This window comes from Arabidopsis lyrata, assembly GCF_000004255.2.
Source record: "Arabidopsis lyrata subsp. lyrata unplaced genomic scaffold ARALYscaffold_3, whole genome shotgun sequence".
In the NCBI taxonomy this organism is placed as follows: Eukaryota; Viridiplantae; Streptophyta; class Magnoliopsida; order Brassicales; family Brassicaceae; genus Arabidopsis; species Arabidopsis lyrata.
Genome location: NW_003302553.1, coordinates 23,974,086 through 24,000,344, shown reverse-complemented (window position 1 = coordinate 24,000,344; position 26,259 = coordinate 23,974,086). Strand labels below are relative to the sequence as shown.

General features: G+C 35.3%; 3 protein-coding genes across 5 annotated transcripts; all 3 read left to right on the top strand.

The window, feature by feature from the left end:
* The first annotated feature begins 5,610 nt into the window (after window positions 1–5,610).
* On the top strand, window positions 5,611–7,313 carry LOC9320281. The gene is made up of 3 exons (XM_002886251.2): window positions 5,611–5,914; window positions 6,046–6,274; window positions 6,623–7,313. Exons 1-3 carry the CDS (start codon window positions 5,693–5,695, stop codon window positions 7,060–7,062), a joined length of 891 nt encoding a protein of 296 aa, XP_002886297.1. The 5' UTR covers window positions 5,611–5,692; the 3' UTR covers window positions 7,063–7,313.
* A 2,131-nt stretch (window positions 7,314–9,444) lies between these two features.
* Window positions 9,445–10,896, top strand: LOC110229759. 3 transcript variants are annotated; one of them, XM_021030571.1, is made up of 5 exons: window positions 9,532–9,870; window positions 9,924–9,950; window positions 9,982–10,020; window positions 10,116–10,145; window positions 10,620–10,896. In XM_021030571.1, exons 1-5 carry the CDS (start codon window positions 9,564–9,566, stop codon window positions 10,679–10,681), a joined length of 465 nt encoding a protein of 154 aa, XP_020886230.1. In that variant the 5' UTR covers window positions 9,532–9,563; the 3' UTR covers window positions 10,682–10,896. The 3 variants fall into 3 exon arrangements, 2 of the variants coding, with proteins under 2 accessions (XP_020886230.1, XP_020886231.1); XR_002333145.1 differs by lacking the exon at window positions 10,116–10,145 and adding an exon at window positions 9,445–9,516 and having other exon boundaries at window positions 9,647–9,870; window positions 9,924–10,020; XM_021030572.1 differs by lacking the exon at window positions 10,116–10,145.
* An 8,744-nt stretch (window positions 10,897–19,640) lies between these two features.
* On the top strand, window positions 19,641–23,505 carry LOC9322362 (cell division control protein 48 homolog C). The gene is made up of 9 exons (XM_021031811.1): window positions 19,641–20,396; window positions 20,483–21,081; window positions 21,301–21,453; window positions 21,706–21,822; window positions 21,944–22,048; window positions 22,521–22,586; window positions 22,666–22,730; window positions 22,824–23,142; window positions 23,237–23,505. Exons 1-9 carry the CDS (start codon window positions 19,712–19,714, stop codon window positions 23,288–23,290), a joined length of 2,163 nt encoding a protein of 720 aa, XP_020887470.1. The 5' UTR covers window positions 19,641–19,711; the 3' UTR covers window positions 23,291–23,505.
* Window positions 23,506–26,259: the final 2,754 nt, after the last annotated feature.

Here is a 26,259-nt window from a genome sequence, read left to right as displayed (position 1 = left end):
GAAGTGTCGTTTTATCTTTACCAATGTTATTTTGTCTATCAAACATCATCGTTTCGTTGAGTTTATGGACTAAAATGACCAAAATGATATCGTTTGGTTTATTTTATGAATTCAAATAACCAAAACGACGTTATTTGATTAAGATAAAATGATACATCTTCGCTATCATGTCGTAAACAAACGGTTGACTAATTTTGTTTAAGTCAATGTAGTTTTACGCTCAAAATTAGTAGTTTGGATAGTAAATTTGAAATATTTTGACGTTGAGATAGTAAAAAGTATTATATGTTAATTGAAGTATAGAAACATACTTTGCAATTTGTTCTGGTTGAAAAACGCCATTTTCCCATACATGAGCTTCCATTATTGTAAGTTCTTTACTTAGTTGATCAAGGGAACGTGTCCTTAGCCCCACCAAACTAGTATATATACCATCATGTTTTTTTTTTTTTTTTTTTTGGGCAAACTAAGCATATCATATAATAGAAATGAGTTTAACCTCTACTAAGAGAGGATACAACATGGCTACAAAGAGCCGGATAAACCGAAACAACGACATACATAGAGGTCGAGCAAGAGTAAAAGCTAACAGCAACAACAAAGCTCAAAATGAGACTTTGGGATAATGGTGAACTAAAAAGTTCTCCCAAAGAGGCATCCAACCACGAGCATCCAACAAAGCAAACATCTTTAGTTTGGAAGTTCTTGTTGAAACCACAAGGAGGAGAAAACAAAGCCTCCATAAGTCCTGACGCCAAACAGTCAGTAAAAACTGAACGAGAACAATCTTGAACAATGATCCTCGCTTCTACATCAAGTAGAACAGTCTTGAACACAATGCTCCCTGTAACAATACCACTAAACACAAGTGAAGTATTTGGGAGGATAATAAGCTCCTTAGAGGAGAGATGAGGGCTGTGAAAACCCCAAAGAACCAGGTTAACTGGTCGGTTGTCAATACTCAAACATCTTTGTCCAAGCTGCCACGAGACAACTTCTAACAAAGCATAATCGAGATAAACTCTGCATACTGCAGTAAGTGATCGCATCAAAGCGATAAAAGTGCTAGAAGAGAGCACAAATATAGACACAAGAGTATCCAAGCCCATCAAAACCGAATAAGCTAGATCAGAGTTCCACAAAACCAAAGCCAAAAACTCAACGAACATCCAAATAATTCTTTCCATCCTAAAAGAATTAGAGTGTGAAGAGCTAGAGCATACTTGGGGGAATGTCTGAGGAGGGAAGGTGTAGGCGTCGATGAGATAACAACCATCATTGAAGGAGGCTATGGTTGAAGAGGTTGGGCAGTGACGAGCATCAAGATCTCCAAAACAGATTGCAAAAGGAGACTCGTCGGGAGGCTTCACAGTGAGGGGCCCCTTTGCTGGCAGGTGAGAAAGACTCGTCGTCGACGAAAAGCTAGCTCTGGCGGAGGAGAGTTGGAGGAGTGAGTCAAACGTGCTGAAGGAAGTGAAGCTCGGCGGTTGAGAAAGAGATTCACCAAAGGAGAGGCAGATTTGCGGGTCTGGTGGATCCGGTGGTTCTGGTGGATCGGAGTCAGCGGAGACGGAGGCTCCGGCGGTGGTGCACGAGTGGGCCTCAGATTGAGGAAAGCAACCGAAGACAACGGTAGGCAACTAGAGCGGCTCGAAGTCGACAGAGGAGAGAACGTCATCTTAGGTGAAAAAAAAACTCGCCGGAAAATCAGATCCGTCACCGGACAAAGAGGTCCACCTGAGAGATCTCCCCTTAGCAGCAAGCATCGATCAGGAGAGGACGTTGTCGGAGGAGCAACGCCGGAAGAAAAAGCTCATTTCGTCAAGAGGAGCGGCTCCTCGGTTCTCGTGCCTGGGAGAGAATTTTAGGGCGAACTCTCAACACTCAACTTATGTTTTCTTTTTCTCTTTTGTTAGTGTTCTTTTTCTCGTTTCTATTTTCAATTATAAATCCAAAAGCAACGTAAGACTAGGAAAACATTTTTGAAGAGTAAAGAGACGTTCATGTTCGATTAGACAATGATCCTAATAATTACTACGTAAATCGCTGATATGCTAATAAAAATAAGTAATCTTCTGACTAATCTAATTTTATTGTGATTTGGAGAAGGAAAAAAAAAAACTTGCTATGCCAACGTACGACATCATGTGCAACCCTGCCTTCTCAGGCTCCACCGCTTAATGCGTCATGCAATATCTTCATATCAAGAATAGTTATTAATGTCAGTGCATGTATATCAAGTATGTGTTGTTGAAATGTTCATTCAAATTTAAAACTGAAACAAAGAAAAAATAAATCTTTGTCTCAGACTTTTTCCTAAACAATCTCTACAAAAATAGACCACATGCTGACTGTCACTAGATTCAGATTCTCAGAAGTCATGTGCGTTATTTTCCTCGTTAGATTTGAAAAATGTTCAACCATGTGAATCCCACATAAAATAATACTTTCTTACTATAAAATCTAACATTTTATATATTTGCTTAAGTTAATTTCTGTTAAATCTATCTTTTGTTGGTAAATCAATATTTCATAATATCACAATTCAAAACCAATGCCAATATATGGTATTTTTTTCTTTTATAAATTTGTATCAAATTTTGGCGATCCATGATAAGAAATGGTTATTGCTTATTCTCGACCAAAAAGTGCATGTATGCATATAGACCAGATTGTATAGTCGAGTAAAAATAAAACATGTCAATCATTTTCTTAAAAAAAGGTTTTGTTCTTTAAAAGATTGTTGATTCTGAAAATCACACAATGAATTTGTTTAAATGGGAAAAACAAATTCAATTAACTCTCTCTTGCTATTAATGATCAAAAGCTCAAATATAGGGTGAATTTTATTGCTTAGAGACAACGCTAGGGTTTACCTCAAGAACAATTAAGGTTTTTTTGTGTAAAAGTTGTGGATCCCCTAAATAGAGGACAAACCCCTCTATTTATACAATTTTAGGGCGGTTTAGAGATAAGTTAATCTTCTAAATCTTCAAGGCTTTATCTTCCGATTTTCTTTTCTTTTCGGGATTCTCCTTTATCTTCTAGGAAAATCTCCTTTTTCTTGAATGAGGAAATCGGTTGCAGGCGATCTCCCATCTTCGAATTGAGCTCGCCTGGCGATCTCCTTCTTCAGCCCATTAACACGCTTAACCGGAATTTCCCGGTTTACATTGAATTCTCAACTTGATTCGTAATTCGTCCGGTTTAAGCCGGTAGTGTCGGAGGTGCTAATTCCTGCACCAACAAAGAGCATGTATAAATCTTCTTGGCATATGCATAGATATTTCGTTACTTAAAGAAATGAGAAAATTATTACAAAAAGAGTCAAATTAGTATAAATATAAAAGAGATATAAGAGAACTAGAGAAGTAACAAAAGAAAAACACTGTCGGTGACTATTTTTCCCATATTAAAGAAATCATTGTGTACGGTTTTATCTAATCGGCTTTCATGGAGAATATATATTCAAACTCTTCAAAGTGTAAAGTTTGTCATCAGCATTCTAATACAGTGTTTTAAATATATAAAAATAAGCATGTAATGATTGATTTAAAAAAAATAAAAATAAAATAAAAATAAATGTAATGATTGATTTTAAAGTTAAAATTACAAAGTATGGCACTAATTGCGCGCCATTTTGCGCAGCTTACACATATAAGATCATGATCAAAGTGGAAGTTCATCAAATCACGACTTTGGTTTGGACCACTCACCAATTTTCTTTCTATAACTTGAGAGTTTATATTTGGGACGAATTTGGTGTCTCTAAAGTATAACCCCATAAAGGTAACAAAATGTTCAATTAGCATTCTTCAACAATAGTTTCACTCAGAGATCATTCTTCGACAATCGAGTATATCAGTTTCATAAGATTGACTTTATAATAATTATAAGACAAATTTTATAAATCAAAAGCTAGTAAAATATAATGTATTTCTATATGCTTTGATCAAAATTGCTCGGTTTAAACGAGTACCACTCAAACACACCACATATTGATTTTGTAAGCTTTCGGATACGTTTCTGTATCCTTTAATCACCTTATTGAACCTTCTACACCCGCGTGCGACACAGACGACTAACCCCTAGTATATGTACATAATTAAGAGTTGAGACATGATCTACATATCGTTTGCTAACTAAAATTGCGTTTAGATCTCATGCACAAAAGAAATCAATGGAGTTTGATTTGTGAAGGGTGGTACCCAATAGGCCCAAAAGGCCATTTGATCCTAGAGACTCGGATTAGTCTTTGGTAGGCAGAGAGAGACCACTTGTAGAATAACCTATACAATCTTTGACTAGGATGATCAACTCAAGCAACTTTGTCATCTTTAGTGATTTCAAGGAATCATCAACATAGTTTTTCTACTTAAACCAAAATATAAAATTTGTTGAACGATATAATTATATTTCTATAATCTTTACTTAAATTAATCTTTTGTTTTCCATAAACGAAATCTGTCTTCTCATAAAAAAAAAAATTTGTATTTTATTAATTCCAAAACACTTGTTGATGTTGTAAGAAAACTTCTTAAGCAGAAACATTGTGAAAGCAGCCTTATTATTATTATTTTGCTAAAACAATATAAAAGCTAGAAGCTTATTCAACGAATTTTTTAGAGCTTTCGTGAATCTTGGAATAACTAATTAATTAAATATACTCTTTGTATTATAATATCAAAGAAATTCAGCGCTTACAATTTCAATTTGTTTGTCAGATGCAGAATTAATCAATAACACAATGAGAAAGTATTGCCAAGTGTTGTTCTTACACACATTGCAAGTAACTATTAAATGATTTATATTCGATCGGACTAAGTTGTACATATATATAAAAATCAAATGTGTGACGTAAACAGCTATGGAAAAAGTCCAAAAGTTAAAATTAAAATAAATTTTTATACGACTACATTTGATTTTTATGTAAGACATAGACATAGTGTGTCCGAGATCAAAACCCTGAATCATCTGATTCATCATTCTGGTTTAGTGTCTCTAGCTAAGATCAAAACCAAACAAATTTGGGGTAAGTTGAAAAAAAGCCTACATAATTAAAACGAATAAATGGCTAAAGAATTACATGTAGTAAGTATTGCTTGGTTTGCATAATCTGGATTAAAGTAGACTCCAACTAATTAACCATGCGTGGGATTGACTCATTTTGACATCATAGTATGTGTTTAAAAACGGTTTTTAGTCAAACATTTTATTTGATTACTACAATTTTGATCTCCTAAATTAGATAAAATAATGTCTTTTTCTTTTGAAAAATGTCTATCTGTTTTTCTTCTTGATAAATTTTTTTTCATATTATCCTTAATTATTACTCTACAAAGGAATCTTTTTTATAAATAGATATTTGTAGAGTATATCCGGATATGTTCAAAGAAAGAAGCTCTCACGAGATTAGTCATGCTGACATGGAAACTAGCTGTCTTGAGCAATCATTCATCTCATAGATCTGACACGTCCTCGAATCACAATATTACACGTCACTATTCAATCACGCGGCGCCATGTATCTGTTTCTCTGATTTCAGATGGGTCCCACCTTATTCTCTCCCCACCCACTATATAATAAACTCTCCTATTTTTCTTCAACCCAACAAAAAATAAAATAAAAAAGACAACAACAACAACAAACATTTTTCTCTCTATCCTTGTTATTATAAAAAAAAAAAACTCCGATGGATCGGCAAAATTCCGATGACATCATGAGATTTCTCGATGGAATGGCTAGCTCTGACGATGTTCTTTTCGGTTTTCTCGACGAAGGAAACCAGTCACCGGAAGATTTCTCTGACTCCGTAAACCTCAACGCCGGCGGAGATGACGGCGACGAAGACGACAATAATAATAATTCTGAAGAAAACAAAGCTTTTTGGCAGGAACAAGAACAACTTCTTCAGGTAATATTTTCTTTTTTTTTATAAATAAAATCTATATTTTTCATTATCAAAACAAATTTATATAATTATTTGTCATTTTTTAAGCCAAATAATTTGGTGTCTAAATTTGTTTTATTTTTGGAATTGTGTAGGGGACACTGTATAGGACAAGTTCCGTTGAGACAAAGATTAGACAAGCTACGAAAGAAGCGTTGAAACAAGTTAAATCAAAAGGTCTTAATTGTGTTTGCCGACGACCAGTGGACGGCGGTTGCCGGAGTTGCTTACGTGGCGAAATCTCTAGACACCTCAGAGATGTCGCCGGCTACGATTGCGTCATCTCCAAATCTAAATGGAGAAGTTGTCAAGACATCCCTGCAGGTACAAACAAACAAACACATTATATTTTTTTTGTTTTTAGACATTAAAACTATTTAGTGTTATTCATTTTTATTAAAAGACTGGTTCTTAAATTATTAAGCCATCGTTTTCATTTATCAATGGGAATATATGTAAGATAATTATTTTTGAAATGGAAAAAATATTTTATGTCCACAAGAACACGAAAGATTTTTTCAGACCAATTCTTTGATTTGTTACTTACGTATCAAGCAAATATCAGATTTTTGTCAACACACATTACATTCATATCTTTCAATTTGTCATTTTTTTTGTCTCTACCTAAATGAATATTTGGACTAACTCATATTTTATTTTAATTACAATCAGGGGAACACGAATTTATAGAGATCGTGGACCGATCGGGTTCGAAGAAAGGCGAGATGCGAGTGGTGATTGAGTTATCATTTAGGGCAGAGTTTGAGATTGCAAAAGGCAGTGAAGAGTACAAAAGACTAGTCAGCCGATTGCCGGAGGTTTACGTCGGAAAAACCGAGAGGCTTCGATCTCTGATCAAGATATTGTGCATCGCCGGAAAGAAATGCTTGAGAGACAAGAAAATGCATATGGCTCCTTGGAGAAAACATAAGTACATGCAAGCCAAGTGGCTTGGCACGTGCGATCGATCTAGCTCCTTGGAAGCGGCAGTTTCCGAGGCGATGGAGCCAGAGAATTGGGTGCCGGTGGCGAAGCCTAGGGTTTCTATGTTGAACTACGATGGTCTCTTGGGTAGTTTCTCCGCCGGTCCGGCCACTGTTACGGTCGTGTGATATTGTGTGCTGTGTTTTTTGATGACTTGTAATTATTAATTGATTAGGGTGAGTATTAATTATGAGTTTCCGATTTGACGTTGGCCAGAAATGGTCTCAGCGACTTTGATCCGATCCTCAACCTGAAGTAGCAAGTGACGTAAAGGCTGGTGCCTGGTGGTTTGGGTCATTGGTGTTGGTAGAAATGAGATGTTTTGGGATTTTTTTGTAAAGATTGTATATGAGTAATTAACATTAAAATTTTACTTAAATATTATACATTTTGAGTTTCGAGTTATATGAAAATTTTATTCATAGTTAAAATAATTAAAATCTGATTCGTAAAACAAAACTCTAAGAGTTTTTTAGCAAAACAAAAAAGTAAACGGTACTAAAATAACTGCAAAAATGATTAAAAAAAATATCATAGCAGTAAGAAAAAACGGTACAAACTATGATATTTTCACTCCATAACAATAATAATAATAATTGTTTTAAGAAAAAAAGATGGCTGGCTACACGAAGTATCCGCGAAGACATGACCACACACAGGGGCGGATCCACGTTGAAGGTAGGTGGGGCCTGTGCCCCATACTAAATGCTATAAATATCATATAAGCTGAGCTTTCACCAAAAAAATCACGTAGCTTAAATGGTTTTTAGCTTAGTGTGCCCCATATCAACCCAAGTTCAAGTCCCCAAACCGCTACAAATGCAATATTTTTTTTTTATAATCATAAAAAAATTTAGCTAATTGAATTATATTTAATATTTATATATGTAGTGCCCCATATAGAATTATTTTCTGGATCCGCCCCTGACCACACATGCAAAGTTTAATAATGGATCCTAAACTACATGAACTATATGTATCGCATGCCCACATATAAGAACTATATGTAGTCATGTCACCAACATCACGAACATTTTTTTCCGGTACACTTTTCGCCGGAATCCGGCATTGACCAACATAAATATTAAAAAAAAAAATTAGTTTTTAATATTTAGAAAATTATATTATTGAATCATTTATAATATTGTATAATTAAAAAAATATATACAATATTCAATATAAAAATATTTTGTATATATATTCAATGCATTGATTTTTATAATTAGTTAGTTTCAATAATTTCAAAACTAAACTAAAAATAAAACAAAAACCAATTAGGTAAAATAATTATAAATAGAAAATTTTAAATACTCTCTAGTCTAAAGTTTTTTTATAATATGTTGTTAATTTTTTTTGTATTACTAAAAGAATTTTTCGTAATAATTTTAGATACAAAAATTAACAACATATTATACAAAAAAACTTTAGACTAGAGAGTATAGAAAATTTCATATTTACAATTATTTTACCTAATTGGTTTTTATTTTATTTTTAGTTTAGTTTTGAAATTATCAAAACTAACTAATTATAAAAATCAATGCATTTAATATATATACAAAATATTTTTATATTGAATATTGTATATATATTTTTAAATTATATAATATTATAAATGATTCAATAACCTAATTTTCTAAATATTAAAAAACTAATTTTTTTTTTTTTTGAATATTTATGTTGGTCAATGACGGTCAACGCCGGTCAAACTGGTCAATACCGGATTCCGGCGAAAAATGTATCGGAAAAAAATGTTTGTGATGTTGGCGACATGACTACATATAGTTCGTATATGTGGGCATGCGATACATATAGTTTGTGTAGTTAGAGATACATTTTTAAACTTTGCATGTGTGGCCATGTCTTCGCGGATACTTCATGTAGTTAGCCATCTTTTTTCCTTTTTTTAATTTATGCACTCTAAGACCATCTCCATCCATTAGACATTGTGTGGGTGTCTCAAAAATATTATTTTAATCATTTTATAATAAATAAAATAAATAAATTATTTATTTAAATTATAAATTATAAAAAAGGAATTTGGCCAATAATATAAGGACAAGTGGAGACACAGTTTCTCAAACCAGAAACGTGTCTACACTCTCTCCTACCTTTTTTTTTTATTTTTTATTTTTTTTAATCTTGAGACACTCTTCAAAACACTACAGTTGGAGATGCTCTAACTTTTGTCATTTAATCATGTGTAGAATACGTGAGTTTTTTTTTTTTTTTAGTTTGGATTTTTCTTTGTTACATGTTGTTTATCTACATATGTGCATCTATCTTATCTATTGTCCCAAAAGAATGGAACATCTATCTTATCCTTTAAATTTATATTTCTTTTGTATAAGTATGTGAATATTATTTTGAAATTTTATATTGTTATTTAACATTTTAAATATTAGTATATTCATCATTCACGGAATTATTCAATATATATACATATTTTAAGTACATCTCTTTCTAATAAAAAGTGTTCATTGAAGCTTCTCAGGCTATCCACGTCAGCATTGAGAAAGACATTCTAAAATCTCGCCACGTCAGCGAGCTTCTCACATCTTCTGTTCAATTTTATTCGTTTGTTTGTATGGGCCATTTCGAAGCCCATTAAAATCAAAAGAAGCAACAAAACATGAGACCTTTCTTCTTCCTCTCTCCAGTCCTGTTTTCAGTTCCTAATTTCCACTCTTTGAACAAATATTCTTTACGTTACAGAGGGAAAGATCACTTAAAAGCAATTCAACATTCACAAATCACGCCTATCAATCGATATTCCCTTTACCATCATAGAGAATTTTCGATTACATTTGGTAATCCTTATCAGGTAAGATCGTCTCACGCTCTTATTTCAAAAAGTTTATCAAATTATCTAGGTTCAGTCAAATTTAAGAGCGCCACACTTGGAAGTTTTGTTCATCGGATATCCAGAAATCGACATGGTGAGATCCCTTTTTTTTACGAATGGTTTCAATATCATTTTGATTTAACACAGACGACAGCAAAACTTTTAAAGTTTTCAATGAAGGAGGACAAGTAATCTCAACAAGTCGATGAGGTTGACTCGGCTAGAGAATTCAAATCGTCAAAAGGTAAGATCTATATCCTCTGACTCCTTTTCGCTTTCTTCTACTTCAAATCCAAGTTGGTTGCAACTAAGATGTCTACTCTTGGGTCGTTTCCTTAGGTTTTGCCGGATTTCAATTTAGGATAGGAGGTCAGTAAATCAAAACTCCCAAGTTTAGATTGTGGAAAGGTTTATTGTATCTTCTTCATGAAGCTCTTATTTTTAGCTAAGCTTTTTTCTATTAAAAATAAATACATTTCTCTTCTTTGCCTACTTTTACAAATTTTATTATCTACCTAGCTCCTACCCTTTAGACACAAGGGTTTTCTTAATCACAATTTTGGTGCCTAAAAAGCTTACTAGCTACATTAATGTTCAGTGGTGCCTTCACGACGTTTCCTCTCCCTTTACTATTTATGTATTGTCAATCACATCTCTAGGATTTACTTCCTTTTCATTCGATATGAGTTGTTGATTATGTGAATTCATACATCGCCTTCCATATCATGCTAAATAAACTGACCATGTGCCACTTCATTTGTCAATTATATTTTTGAGAATATTTTAAATTCCTTTTGGTTCGAAATATGTTTTACTTATAAAGATTTTTGACAAAATTTATAGCATATTTGGCTTCTGTCAAAGCTGGCCTTGAAGACCAAGTAGGGACAAAGGCAACTTCCTGACGACAAAGATGAAGATGAAAGTGCTTACAAAAGGTAGCGGCAATGCAAACTGGGAAGATGTGCATACGTATCAAAACATTTTCAAAATGTAACATCAAATTTTTTAGTATATATATATGAGAAATCTAAGAAATGTGCCACACAATGTAGCAATTCTTACCAAAATTGCCACAGCCCACAAATCCTTTTCAATTGTGCCACAATCCAATTTCTAACCCAACTTGCAAAGTCCAATTTACCATTTAGAGAGAAAGTTTTTTTGTTCAATCTCCATTCCTCTCATTTCTCTCTCATCTCTCTCTTTCTCTCTCTTTTTTTCTCTAAAAAATGAAGCTCAATCTCCCTAGATATAAGAGTTCATCACGTTTTCGATCTAGGAATACATCGTTGGCGATTTAGCGAGATTAAAAATCTGGGTCTGAATCTGGTTTGGAAAGTGGAAGCGAATCTAAATCTGAGAAGGAAGAAGATACATGTGGACAACATTTCTTGTCTACCAAAATTTTCGGATTATTTCGTTTCGAATTCTTGTCCACCAAATTTCTTTGAAGTCTGTTTGTTTCAAATGTGGACAATATTTGTTGTCCTCCAAATATCTTCTCAATCTATTGTTTCAAATGTGGACAACATTTCTTGTCTACCAAAATTTTCGAAATATGCCGTTTTGAATTCTTGTCCACCAAATTTCTTTAAAGTCTGTTGTTTTAAATGTGGACAATATTTGTTGTTCACCAAATATCATCCCAATCTGTTGTTTCAAATGTGGATAATATTTTTTGTCTACCAAAATTTTCCGAAACAAAGTTTTGTCCACCAAATAGCTGATATTTAGATATTTTCGTCTGAGGGTATTTTCGTCTTTGTCTGCCTGCCATAAAGTGGAAAAATGGCAGATTGAGAAAAGAAAACTTTTTGTGGCAATTTGTATAAGTTTTGCTACAGTAAATGACACATTAGACCAAAATCCCTATATATATTTGGTTAAAATGATGTTTCTCAAAAATTTCTCAAAATTTTTATCCATGTATATATCAAAGAAGTTAAAAAAATTCACATACTAAGTTATTGAACTAAAAAACAATTAATAGAATATATCCTAAATAATAATAAAAAATTGAAACTATGTTAACTAATTTAAAACACTAATCATCTACCCGGGCATAGCCCGGATGTTCACCTAGTTCAATAATAATAATTTTTGTTTTCTTCTGCCATCTGCCATCAACCCTCTCGAGCCGATAGCTCGAACTCTCTGTACCGATTTCAACAATTTAATATAAAATCCTTTTGATGAAAAAAACTCTAAAATTAATAAGCAAGTCAAACTCCAATCCCATTATCATTCAATATTTTGTTAAATTCAAAATGAAACTGACGGCATTAAAAAAACTTAACGATTTGACCAATTCTGAATTTGTCAATCTATTTGTGAATGTGGGATGTCAATAATCTTTAAACGGAATAAAATTGATTCAAAGAAAGAAAAAAATTTATATGAATTTGAACTCCAAATGAGAGAGTAACACCCAGGCTTAACTATTTGAAAAGAACAAGTTTTGACACTTTTGAAATGCATAAAAATTATTTCTTATAATGGTGCAAATAAGCTAGACCGGGATTTTTTTATGGCCACTACGACCGCTATATTTTATTTGGATGTTAGTGTTGGAATTCGTACCGGTTTATAACGATTTATAAATACTAATTACGAATTTAATTGCCAGGAACCGTGTAAATAAAGATTTAAATCTAGATCATAGGGTTTGAATATACCTGGATATTCTGCAGCGGAAAGGTGAATCATATTAATTCGAGGTTATTTCAGCACCCCAAGTGTTGTGCCTCTACCGGTATCCACACGCACACAAACTGGATCACACGTAGTATGCTAGTACTGTTGAGATATAATCTCAAAATTTAGACAAACACTTTGTCTCTTATGTTTAGGGTTTGGTTGCTCAAAAACCCCATCACAAACGTTGACAATATATCAATATATATAGTCAAACGTTAAACCTAAACTTAGGTTTATTAATGGGCCAAAGCCCAATTATTCTTTTCTTTCTTTTTGCAACTTACGTGTACAAATATATGTATATCATATATCACATATATATTATATAATAAACACTTTATTATAAATACACAAATATAAATATATATGTATATCTCATATAACATATATATTATATTATAATTATAACCCAACATTGATCCAGTCTGCTTAGGTGTGTGACCCTGTAGGTTCGTATAATATTAGCAATGAGTTTTAAACTCATAGATTATAAGCGGTCTCTAGCAAAACATTATAACCACCTAATATTATACGAATGTCAGACCTCGACATTTCAACTTCAATTAGAGTAAAGTACAAACGATTTCAGGACATTCCCAACAATCTCCCACTTGTACTGGAATCTTCTATTCCCATAATCCCTTCGTCTCTATATCTCGATCTCAGCATAAGGCAAGAAATTGTCATCCTTATTAAGCTAGACCATGTTTATCGAACTCCGATTTATACTGATAAAAACAAACGACTGACATTCACCTCGTTTGAGCGCGGCCACGCATTTCTCAGTATCAAATCTTCGATAGGCCCATAGATATTTATCTCCCGTTATATGGGAGGGACAAATCCCATCTTGTTCCATCCCTGTTCCTTAAACAATTCATAACCCGCCCAATCACTGTCTTTATAATCACCTTTTACGGCTGACGTTTGACAGAGTCAAAGCGAACTAATCCATGAATGAGAAATCATGACGAACTCAGGTCAAAGGACTATACTCTATAGTTGTGATGAAAAACTCTTATGACACTCATATAACATCTTATGACACTCATATAACAATCTTGTAGAGTTCTCATAACGGGTCAGTCCAATACTGTGTTCTCTAACACATATCTATGTGATTGACTTTAATACCACATATTAATGACTCCATGAAACGTAGTCATCAGTCACCTCACATACTAGCCATTCTTAGTTATTAATGTCCCATTTTAATAACCTTGGCTAGGGACTTCTATAATTTATGTCATTTTCCACTTATAGAGTTTCATGATCAAGTCACGTACTTGGTGGTCTATAAGAATGATATAAATTATTTTGGAACTATTATTTAATTATCCAATAAATAAATAATACTGAAACAAATTTCATTAATTTGAAAATAAATTCAAATGTATTTTAACATGAACATCATATCATAAATAAATAAATAAAAACCTCCTACTAGAAATAAGATCACATCTTTATAAATCTAATGCCAATCGCAGCAGTATGACTCTCATGCTTAGGCTGCGGAAGAGGTTTAGTAAACGGATCAGCAACATTTGCATCCGTTGGAACTCTGCTAATCTTCACATCACCTCTATCAATAATCTCACGAATGAGGTGATATCGCCTTTGTATGTGTTTGGATTTCTGGTGTGATCTAGGTTCTTTCGCTTGAGCGATGGCTCCATTGTTATCACAGTAAAGATCGATGGGGCCAGAAATACTAGGAACCACACCAAGTTCAGTAATGAACTTCCTAATCCAAACAGCCTCCTTAGCCGCTTCAGAAGCAGCTATATACTCAGCCTCAGTTGTAGAATCTGCCACAGTGTTCTGTTTAGAACTCTTCCAGCTCACTGCTCCTCCGTTGAGACAAAAGACAAATCCTGATTGAGATCGAAAATCATCTTTGTCTGTCTGAAAGCTGGCATCGGTATAACCACTCACAACAAGTTCCTCACTTCCTCCATAAACCAAAAACTTATCCTTAGTTCTTCTCAAGTACTTAAGGATGTTCTTGACTACTATCCAGTGACTTTCACCTGGATCAGACTGGTATCTGCTCGTCATGCTCAAAGCACAAGCAACATCTGGGCGAGTGCAGAGCATAGCATACATGATAGATCCTATAGCAGAAGCATATGGAATGCCCATTAACAAAAAAAAAAGTTACTAAAAGTGTATATTTAACAAAATTGAAGGGATGCAATTTGTAATTATGTTGAAGCAGCTGCTTGAATCGAGGAGTCAAGATGAACCATACTCATTTCCTCTCTAAGTAATGAAATGAGCTCTTTAGAATTTGATTCAAAAATAATATTTTTATAGTTGAACCTAGACATCATTTGCTCAGCCATCCATAACACATCCCTAGCAGAATTACTTAACACCCATCTAATTCCACATTGTGTTCGTGGCCATGTTTCATCCCTGTTGTATTTGACCCAATTAATCATGTAGATGATGACTTTGTGAGTATATGATTGTGAAGATGCAGTTATTTTGGTGTTCTGTACTAGTCGTCGAAGTAGTACAGGAAGTAATACAAGAAGTGATTTAAGAAGATGAGAAGCATAGTTGCTGATGAGGAGCTCTGATACCAATTGTAAGTGCGAATGAGGTCAAATAAATTGTAGAAAGTAAACGAGACAAGAAATTTGTTAACGAGGTTCGGTTTTTCCTACTCCCCGGGACCACGTCCAGATTTCGATTCCACTAGAACAAGAAAGCAAATACAACCTATTCGCAAACGCGTAAATCAAGCACAACCCTCTTGATTCACCTCTCCGTTCTATTAACATGAAATCTTAAGGATAAATCTCTACCCTTAACTAAACTCTCCTAAGCTTAGATTTAATCAGGATAACCTAACCCTGAGCTAAACTTCCCCTGAGTCTAGACTTCAATTCTCCAAGTCTCTGGAACAACCACCACACACGAACCGTCACACCAACAAACCCAACGATCACCAAGTGTTGCCAACATGAACCGTCAACACCAACACACAAATAAGCTTGATCACACAAGCACTTAACCCGTAAAACTACGTCGCAGCTACAACTAAGGGGATAATCTTTATGTCAGCGTCTGATGCAGACTGCATCAGTGTGTGCAACATCGTATGTGTCAGGGTCTGCATCAGCGTATGTGTCAGGGTCTGCATCAGCGTATGTGTCAGGGTCTGCATCAGCGTATGTGTCAGGGTCTGCATCAGTGTTGAAGAATCTGATGTAGCTGCAGTCTGATGGAGTTGTTGAATGAGTTAAGAAGTAATACAAGTTTTTGTCTGATGGAGTTGCTGAATGATTCAAGAAATAAGTCAAGATGCGACAGTTTTTGTGTGAGTGTCGGTTTCTAGAAGGTTTGAGAAGATATGTTTGGAGCGTGTTTGGAGGATGAATCACAAAGGAACAAGGACTTAAAGAGATCTGGAAGACTTGATGAAAGTGGAGTTTGATGAGAAAAAGGAAAAGTATAAAAGGAAATTTACTTTTTCTTATGGAAATTGGAAATCTTCTCCTATGGTGATTAGGAAATCGTTTTGGCTATATAAGGAGGTGTGGAGGACGTCTTGGAGAAGCAAGAGAGCTGAGGCATAAAGAAGAAATCTTTGAGAGCTTTCGGTGAGATTGTGTGCAAGTTAGTTTTGCGGGTTTGTGCTTGTGTGATCAAGTGGTTTATCTTGAAGTCTAGGCTCAAGGGGAGTTTAGCTCAGGGTTAGGTTATCCTGATTAAATCTAGACTCAAGGGGAGTTTAGTTAAGGGTAGAGATTATCCTTAAGGTTTCACGTTATAGAAGGGAGCGGTAAATCAAGAGGGTTGTGCTTGTTTTACGCGTTTGCGAATTGATTGTAATTTGCTTTCTTGTTCTAGTGAAATTGAAATCTGGACTTGGTCCCGGGGAGTAGGAAAAACCGAACCTCGTTAACAAATTTCTTGTCTTGTTTACTTTCTACAATTTATCTTACCTTATCCGCACTTACAATTGGTATCAGAGCGGGTTCTCGATAGAGATTTAGTCTTGTTTCGGGTAGATCAAGGGTGAGGTCAGGAAATCGTTCAGGAAGTAAGACAGAGTTTGATATCAAGATTGATGGAGATATTGAGTTTGCCATTCAAGAAGCGGTTCTCCTGTTATGTTGTCCAACTCTTCTCTTTTTCCATTACGGGGATTTTATATCAAGCCCCGTACTTGTTTTCTCCTGTTATGTTTCTTGGCTCTTCTATCCCCAAAAGATGAAACATTCATATATAACTTTCCCTTTTCTTTTTTTAACTTTGTTGTTTGTCCAAACTACTTGCTCCAGAGAATTTGATAGCTTCTTATAGAACTGCAAACCACACAAATAATCTCGACTTAGCTTATATTAAACCGGTACTTAATCTATGATCTAATTTAAACCAAACTATAAGACTTACCTTGTGGAATTCGAGTGTGTCTCCTTTTGACTTGGATACTTGAACCATATGAAGATCAGAGGGTTGGGCGTTCGGTTTTTCGGTTTGGTTTCGGTTCGGTTTTTTCGGTTTTTCGGTTTTTCGGTTTTAAGAAAAGTGAAACCATATAAAAACCATATGAAATTCGGTTTTCTTACGGTTCGGTTTTAACGGTTTTACGGTTTTTCGGTTTTAGAAAAATTAAAACCATTTAAAAACCATATGTATTTTGGTTCGGATCGGTTCCGGTTTTTTCATGTTTTTACCAAAAAAAATTATAAGTTTGATGCATAAATAAAATCAAAATCTAGTTTGTAAACCCAAATCCTAAATTTAAATTCAAACTTGTAAAAATTAGAAAGCTAATAAGCTATAGAAAACAAAATTCAGAAATAATTTGTATCATCGTCGCACTCAGTGATATCACTCAATAATATCACTCATTAGCCACGATTGGCCTCTTCAAACTGCCTATTAATCTCTGATAGACAAAACAAAATAAAAGAACATGAGATCCAGTGATATATATATATATATTTATATATAAGATGTAAAATATTTTTCAATGTAGTTGAAAGTTTAAACCCATAAGAGAATCATGAATATTGAATACATATCTTCGTGTAAAGACTCCATATATTCAGGTTCTTCTAGCATTTTCCCAATGTCAACACATGAATCAGAATAATAAGATGATGTTTTAAGCCAATTCTGCAATAAAAGGAGTTAGTGAACTCCTATATGGGTCTAAGAGCATCTCCAAAGGGAGGCTCTCTTAACAAATTTGATGAGTTCTCTTGTTGAATTGCCGAAAAAATAAATCAAAACTGTTATTAAGGCAGAGAATCGATTCTCTGAAGAGAGGTTTGAGTAATTGAGAGAACCGTACACGTGGCACATTCTAATTGGACCATCTATTTTGTTCCTTCCCTCTGCGTTCTCTGCTTCTCCTCTCTCCTCACTGTTTCACCAATTTGAAGATTCAATTGAAGAATTACTTCCCTAGTTCACCCATTAATTACACTAATCTCTACATTAACAAGTTAAAATTGGATTCTTCCCAAAGATTCCACCATTGGTACACGTTTCCCTCTTTAGCCATTTTAAAAATCAGAGGTTTGCTGGAGAAGATGATAAGATGATGATGAAATCATGTCCTTCAATAACAAAAAGAAAAAGTTCAGTCACAATCGAGTCTCAAGCTCAGACCATACGGAAACAGTATCAGTTCGAATCTCCAGCTCAAACCGGCGGTGGCGGCGATGCTCGCCCTAGGGTTTTTGTGAAGGAGGCAAGGAAAAAAAAACGATATGGAGAATCGAACCCGGGTTCAGAGGGTTACACAACAGATCACTAACCACCATACTACGGATATATATATACTATGTTACGTAAACATGTTATATATATATTTATTTTAATATTTCAGGTTAAAATTCCACCCCATCAAACGATTCCATAACGTCCGTTACCGGCGGTTAAGTTGCGGATTCGTATTTACCCATAATTTAAAGAAACTAAACTTCACAAGTCTTTTTATCGTATTCTACAGTTATGCCTCTAAATCTCGAGAATATGATGGGCATGCGAAATCAACTTCGTGATCAAAATATGCATCAACAATTGAAACGTGATTTGGTAGAGCATATATGGAGAAAATTTTGCAACAATCAACAGAATAACTAATCGTTTTTTTTTTTTTTTGCAAATTTATTTTCAAATGTATGAAATTGTTGTATGTTTAATATGTTATGAATTGTAATATTTTTCAGTTTTATGAAATAAAATAATTAAAAAATAATTTAATTTTTTTCTGAGAACTCCACAAAGAGAGCCTACCATTGGACTTTGCAAAATTAAAAAAATTTAACAAAAGCTCTCATCACATAAATTTGAAAATTTCATTCTTAAAAAAATGGTGAGAACCCATGTAGGGCTCTCACCATTGGAGATGCTCTAAGATGCAATCACATGTCCCAGAATTGGCCAGGGATGTGCTTGCATTTCCTGTTTCGAATGTTTCATCGGAATCTGTTTTAGTGGGCTTCCAACTCAAAACCAATTGGCAATGAGTGGAGAGACCCATATATCTTATATACTAGTCAGGATCCATTGTCCTTTCCAATGTGAGATAATATTATCCCTAGTACGCCCCCTCGAGATGATGGCTCTAGCCATCGATCTCGGTATGCTCGGGCATAGATCGGCGGGCCAACTATTGGGCCGGGCCGATGGTGGATTGGATTTGGACATGTACGGATCGGGCTCTGCTACCATATTAGAATATGGGCTTCCAACTCAAAGCCAAAATATTGGGACATGTGATTTATATAGAATTTAAGAACAAAAAGTCAATGACATCATGTGATTTATATAGAATTTTAGTTTAGGTTAGGGTTAGGGTTTTGTTTTTCGATAGTTCGAATCAAATGGACATTATATATATATATATACAATTATTTTTAACTTTAATAAAAAACCAAAAAAACCGTTCGGTTTTACGGTTTTTAACCAAACCAAACCTAAACCGAAACTTAAATAAAAATTACAACCAAATGGGTTTTTATACAAAACCATAACCAAACCAAACCATTTATTTCGGTTAGGTACGGTTCGGTTTTTCGGTTTTCGGTTTTTTTGCCCAGCCCTCATCAGAGAATTACCGTGGAACAAATGGGCCTCCCATTAGGCCCATATGTGTAAGTAGGGTTTCATCTATAGTATGTCATTTTAGCGACAGAAAACCAATTGTCTGCTGCTTCGAGCGAGCGAGCAGATTTAGGGTTTCACCCACAATTCCCTGATTCCACATGAAAAAAAGCTTCGAGATGAGGAAAAGAGTTATCCGCGGGAGCGTTCCTGTTGGGAGTTTTACGAATCTCGTTCTAGAATCATTTGGGAAGGGATCAACGGTGGAAGAGATCGTAGATGACCTCCGTTTGAAGCACCGTGAATGGGCTCGTTGGAAGCGCCAGATTCTGTTGGTCAAAGTCAAGAATATCGTAAATTCTAGGAGCAACGACAGGAAACATGAAGATGAAAGTAGGAAGAAACAGAGGCGAGAACAGAGCAATTCGGATTTATGTATATCATCATCACCTTCACCTTCTTCTGGGTCCTCATCCGGCAATGTATTGACATCGGACGATAATATGCAGTTTGATATTACTAATGATAGTCTACGCCTTTCTTACTCGGAGAAGAAGAAAGCTAGTGAAGAGGCAAGTAAGGGTTCGTATGATGTAGAGGTAAAAGGACCAACCTTTAAGGACTTGGGTGGGTTAAATGGTATTTTAGATAAGCTCGCATTTCTGGTGAAACTCCCTCTCCTATGTCCTGACATCGTACAAGCTATTGGTATGAAACCTATTTCTGGGTTTTTACTTCATGGTCCACCTGGTTGTGGCAAGTCTACACTAGCTTGTGCCATCGCCAACGAAACTGGCGTGCCCTTTTATATGATTTCCGCTGCTGAATTGGTTTCTGGTGTTTCCGGTATGGCCTCTCTTATCTTTTTTATTTCCTCTTTAATTGTCTCTATATTGGTTAGATATATTGAATTGGTTCTTCTCTTGTTCTAGGTGAATCTGAAGAGAATATCAGGGAACTCTTCTTTAAAGCTTATAGGACTGCACCCTCCATTATATTTATTGATGAGATTGACGCAATTGCATCAAAGAGGGAGAATCAGCAGAAAGGTATGGAGACACGTATCTTGACTCAGTTACTGAGTTGTATGGATGAGAAGTATATGCTCCTTAAGCACAAAGAGAAGAACGTTTCCTCTGGTGACCCTGGTTTTAAGCCTGGACATGTAGTTGTAATTGGAGCTACCAACAGGCCTGACGCTCTTGATCCTGCGTTGAGGAGATCTTTGCGATTCGACCGGGAGATCTGCCTTGGTGTCCCAGATCAGAAAGCCAGAGAAGAGATTTTCTCTGTGGCAACCCGCGGCCTTACGCTGGATAGCAATTTCGACCGTGCAAGCATTGCTAGTCTGACTTCCGGATTCGTGGGTGCTGATTTTGATGTTTTGGCCAAGGAGGCTGGCATGGTGTTAGCTCAGAGAATTATATATTCTAGAAAATCAGGACTTTGTACCGACATTGATTCTTTGATGAGGCAACCAATCTCAGAGGAAGAGAGGAAACAACTTGTCTGCACTACCTCAGATTTCATGGTGAGATAAATCTCTTTAAACGTTTTAAAATTTTCTCTTAAGCCCACAAATGCGCACTAAGTCGTCTACTCAACTTTTCTCTGCTAATATCTGTTTGTTTCCTGAACTCATCCGTTTCCTTTCTGAAACATGTATACGATCTATCCATAAACTACATGCTATGGTCATTCTGCTCTTTTGCTTCTTTTTTTTTTATGTCTGACAAAGGTTAAATTACAGGAAGCTCTGAAAGAGGTTCAACCTACTTTAACTAGAGAAGGATTCTCTACTAAGCCTAATGTAACGTGGGATGATGTTGGTGGCCTTGATAATTTAAAACAGGAGTTCTATGAACATGTAATTCGACCATTAAAATTTCCTGAACAATGCAAGGTAATCAAGTAAATAAAAACACAAGTCTTACCTTCACCTGATATCTTTTTATGCTGCTTGTTTGAGACAAGCAAGCGCTTGACAATTGAGAAGAGTACACTGGCACTGCATCATTTATCCACATTCTCTAGACAGTGTGAATAATGTGTAGCAAAACTTAGCGGAATCAATGCTATGCCTTAGGCGTGTTTCATCTCATTTATGCAACTTAGGCATTAGCAGTTTGATGATGGATATCTATGCACTTTTCAGGGATTTGAATTTTGTTTAGACACCGGATTTTTGCTCTTTGGACCACCAGGGGTTGGTAAGACGCTAGTTGCGCAGGCTGTTGCTAATGAGGCAGGAGCCAACTATATCCACGTTGAGGTTTGCTTGGAACATAATTTCTTTCAGTAATTTCTTTTGTGTCCCCGTTTTCATGACAGTTTCTGTATTGCTTATGAAGGGTGAACACCTATGATATCTGATATTTTTGATCTATGTGTAGGGTCCAGAGCTTCTAAGCAAATATGTGGGAGACACGGAAAAGGCTATAAGGGAGTTATTTAGTCGTGCTAGGAGGTGCTCACCATGCATAGTCTTCTTTGATGAGGTCAGTGTTCCAGAGTGATATAAACTAATCAAGTCCTATAAAGAACAGTGAAAGCTAAAGCTCTTTTGTTTAAACCAAATATTTGTGACAGAAACTGATTTGAGATACACTCAATAGAACTATGCTCTTTCCCTCAAGCTAACCTGATGAAATGGAATGGCAGATACATAGAATTGAAACTAATTTACGGATGGAATTTGCAAAAACAAAAAGTATGAAATATTTGTGTTGATTCTTCTACCTTTGAGAAGCCTTTGAGTTTGTTTTGGTTTGTGAAATGTTTCATTCTTAAACATAGTTAAGGTTCGACTTGGCAGTGGGAAAATTAAAACGTAGTTGTGTTGAAGAAGAGTAGTTGGACTTTAATTTATTGTATGTATTCAAGAATATTGGTTCAAGAAGTTAGGAGACTGTAGAGAATAAAACAAGTTCCTCAGCAGTGCAGTGCATTGATGTTCTTTAAGCACTGTAGGTGGATGCTTTAACATCAAAACGTGGTGAGCAAGGTGCTTGGGTTGTTGAACGATCTTTGATTCAGGTGAGTTGTTTCGAATCTCATTCTCAATCATTATACTGAAACATGTCATGATGCTAACTAATGACATGCTAATTGACAGTTACTCGCTGAATTGAGTGGTGGAAAAAAACGAGGAGGTGTAATTGTGATTGCTGCTACAAACAGGTTAGGTTTTTGCTCTGAACTGTGGGAACATGTTCAATTATTGTGACATTTTTTTTATTCAACTTTTCGTTTCTTTTTTTTTTCTTGGGTTAGGCCTGACAGGATGGACCCCGCTGTTCAAAGGGCGGGCAGGTTTGGGAGACTATTCTATGTAACACTCCCAAATGCTGCCCAACGTTTTTCAATTCTGAAATCTCTGGTGAGGGGTATCACTGTTCCAATTGACCCAACGGTTGATTTAAATGCCATAGCGGAGCGTTGTGAGAATTGTAGTGGTGCTGATCTTAAATCGTTGGTAAATCGAGCGGCTTTTGCCGCCTACAGAGATACTAGCTCAACCAGTAAGCGCATAATCAAGATGGATCATTTTGAGCAATCTTTGTCTGCACTCAGACCGTCTCTCACAAATCAGGTTAAATCAAAATCGATGCTTCTTTTTTCTTATGCAATCATAATTGACATTTCTTTTCTCATATGGTTTTCTTTGTATGCTACTCTTTCTGCAGCAACTAAGAGAGTACGAGGAAATTTGCGAAAAGTTTGATAAAGCCGCCAAGTGAAGAGACATATTGACTTGAGTTATTTTTCTTTACATGACATGTCTGAATTAAGAACAAAAAAAAACTCTTGTTATGTTGTGTTTCCGAGTCTTAAATTAAACGATTAAGGAGATTTTATCGGATTACGTTTTTTGGAAGGATTTGCTTATTTTTCCACTTAACCATGGTATTCTGATATTCTCTTTACCTATGATTTTTAACGAGGAAATTGATAAGCTTTTGATGATAGTATAATCTGTATTTTTATTGCTTATCCAAGATCAAACCTCACAAATGCACGCTTTTATCAGAAGTTCGATGAAATACAATAATCTATTTATTTCAAATTATTTCTTCTACACCCGTTTATCAACAAGGTATTTATTTCAAATTATTTCTTCACAACTAACACTTTTTTTTTTTTTTTTTTTTTTTTTTGGATGTGCTTTTAGTCAAGTGGTTAAGTCCACTTGACTCCGCCTTCTCCACCGGAGTTCGACTCCACTAAGTCGCGTTACCCCGCGTAGTAGGGATTGGCTATGGATCGGGCCTTGTCGATCCAAATATGTCAAAAAAAAAAAAAAAAAAAAAAAACTAACACTTTTTTTTGCTAATAATATGTTCAATATCAACATGGGAGCAGGCGATTGCTGAGAGGTATGTAAACTCGGGTATATATTGTCTAGCTTGTCTGCTTGCATATATAGGAACTTATATAGTGACTTGAGATATCACTGATCTACATTTTTTCTTAATATGTTCAATAGCTTTTCGTTCGGAGTTTATTGGTGGGATGCAGTTGGCTCTACACAGAGTGCTGCAGAGGGATGGGATAGGTATACTGCTAAGTTTCTTGATTTAAATCTTGTTTAATATCTGCACCTCAGAAATTAGTTGTTTCTTAGTTTTGGAACAACCACTGTATTAAGTTTTTGCTTAGAAGATGATAGTTTATATATATTTCAGTTTGGAATAAGTTCTAGGTTTTAATGGCTGAGTGTCATTCAAATGCTAAGCTTTGGATGATATAAACTTTAAGGAAGATAATGGTTCAAATGTTATACTTTCTTATTTGAATTATATACGGCTGAAAGCATCAAACATAGTGGTTCAAATGTTTCTTTTTCTTGATGATTACAGTTTATTCACTGAACAGCGTGATTGCTATGATGGATGCTGATTTTCACTCCCTCTTCCTTCAACACAACACAGGCAACAACGTGGACCTGTATGTTTTTCTAAACCCGTACCCCAACTCATTTTATCTCCTTTATAAATGTCTGAATTGTTTGCATAGTGGTAACTTTCATTATGACTTATTCTATAAAGCTTCAATTCCATGAGCATGCAGAACCGATTTTGTGTTGTTATTTTATCAGACTATAAGATAGTGTAGCTTTATCCAGCTACATTTAATTAAAGAAAAAAAAATGAACAAACTGCCTGTAGTGAATCTGATTTTGGATTATTTGAGTAGCCAATATGGATACAATGCATCTTAATGAGTGAATCTAAGATGCTGAGGACTTTGATCACTTGAAAAACATTAGATGTTTTATTTTGTATAACAAAAGTCTAATTTCCATCTATTCCCATGTGTGTCTAACAAATATCAGATAGAAGTCCGGATTTTAATTAATAACTTGCTTTCGACAAAGATGTAGTTTTTGTAGTATACAAAGAGAGAATGCTTCAATGATGTTTTCCCTGGAATGAGGGAAAACAGATCTCTTCACGGTTTTAGGGCTAATGGAAAAAGAGAAGAGTTGGACAATTCATCAAAGGGCAAACAATGTTTTGAGTGCAAAGGTTTTGGACATGTGCGTTTAGAATGTGCGAATTTGCTGAAGCAAAAGAAGAAGAGATTTATCATGAGTGATTCTGAAATTGACTCAGATGATGGTGAAGAATTGAAGAATTTTGTGGCGTTTACAACTTTTGAGTCTAGTTCTGCAGCAAAGTCTGGATCAAGGTCTACATCAGCATCTTCATCAGCATCTGCAACATGATCTGCAATTGGAAGTGTCAATGATCAAAGTGATGACGATGAAAGTATCAGTGATGAAGAGTTTCATGAGAATTACAAAGCCTTATATGAGCATTGGCTTAAAATAGTTGAAGAGAATTCAATGTTAACTAAGGAGAAACTCAAGTTAGAGGCTAAAGTCATTGAAGCACAAAAATATGCGGTAGAGAAAGAAGAAGAAGCATCACAAGATAAAGTACTACTTGAAGAAACTCAAAAGAATTTGAGGATGCTTAATAATGGCACAAAGAAGTTGGATCATATTCTGAATATAGGCAAGACAGATAAGTGTGGCCTTGGATTTAAAGGAAGTCTTTCCAAATCGGATCCGGTGTTCGTTTATGGTGGTAAAATCACGTCTGCTTCAGGAACTGACACAGAAACTGCAGCAGGGACTGCAATTAATGCAAAGGCTGTATCTGATACGAGAACTGATACAGAGTCTGATTCAGGAAAAGTTAAAGAACTGCAGAGTGCACCTCGACGAGTTTTTCGACCTGTTTGCCATCATTGTGGTGTTGTTGGACATATTAGGCCAAGGTGTTTCAGATTGTTGAGGGAGAGAATTCGAATGGAGAATGCTTATGATGTGAGATTTCATGGTCCTACATGTTTTCATTGTGGAGTTCAAGGGCACATTAAGAGGAATTGTTTCAGATTCATTCGAGAATCCAGTCATGAAGGCTTAAGGCGCAGGAAGATTTGGGTTAGGAAAGATGATTTCTATGGACGTGGTGTACTAGGCTATCAACCTCGTAGTGCAAAGCGGGGAGAATTTTCCAAGTAGTTTTAACCATGTTGTGACTCATCCAGGGGGAGAATGATGATATGTTTCGTGATGTTGTTTTGCAGTTAGAACTGTTGAGTTCACAGACATAGTCAAAAAGGGGGAGAATGAAGATATAGCTGCAGTCTAATGAAGTTGCTGAATGAGTCAAGATGTAGCTGCAGTCTGATGTAGATT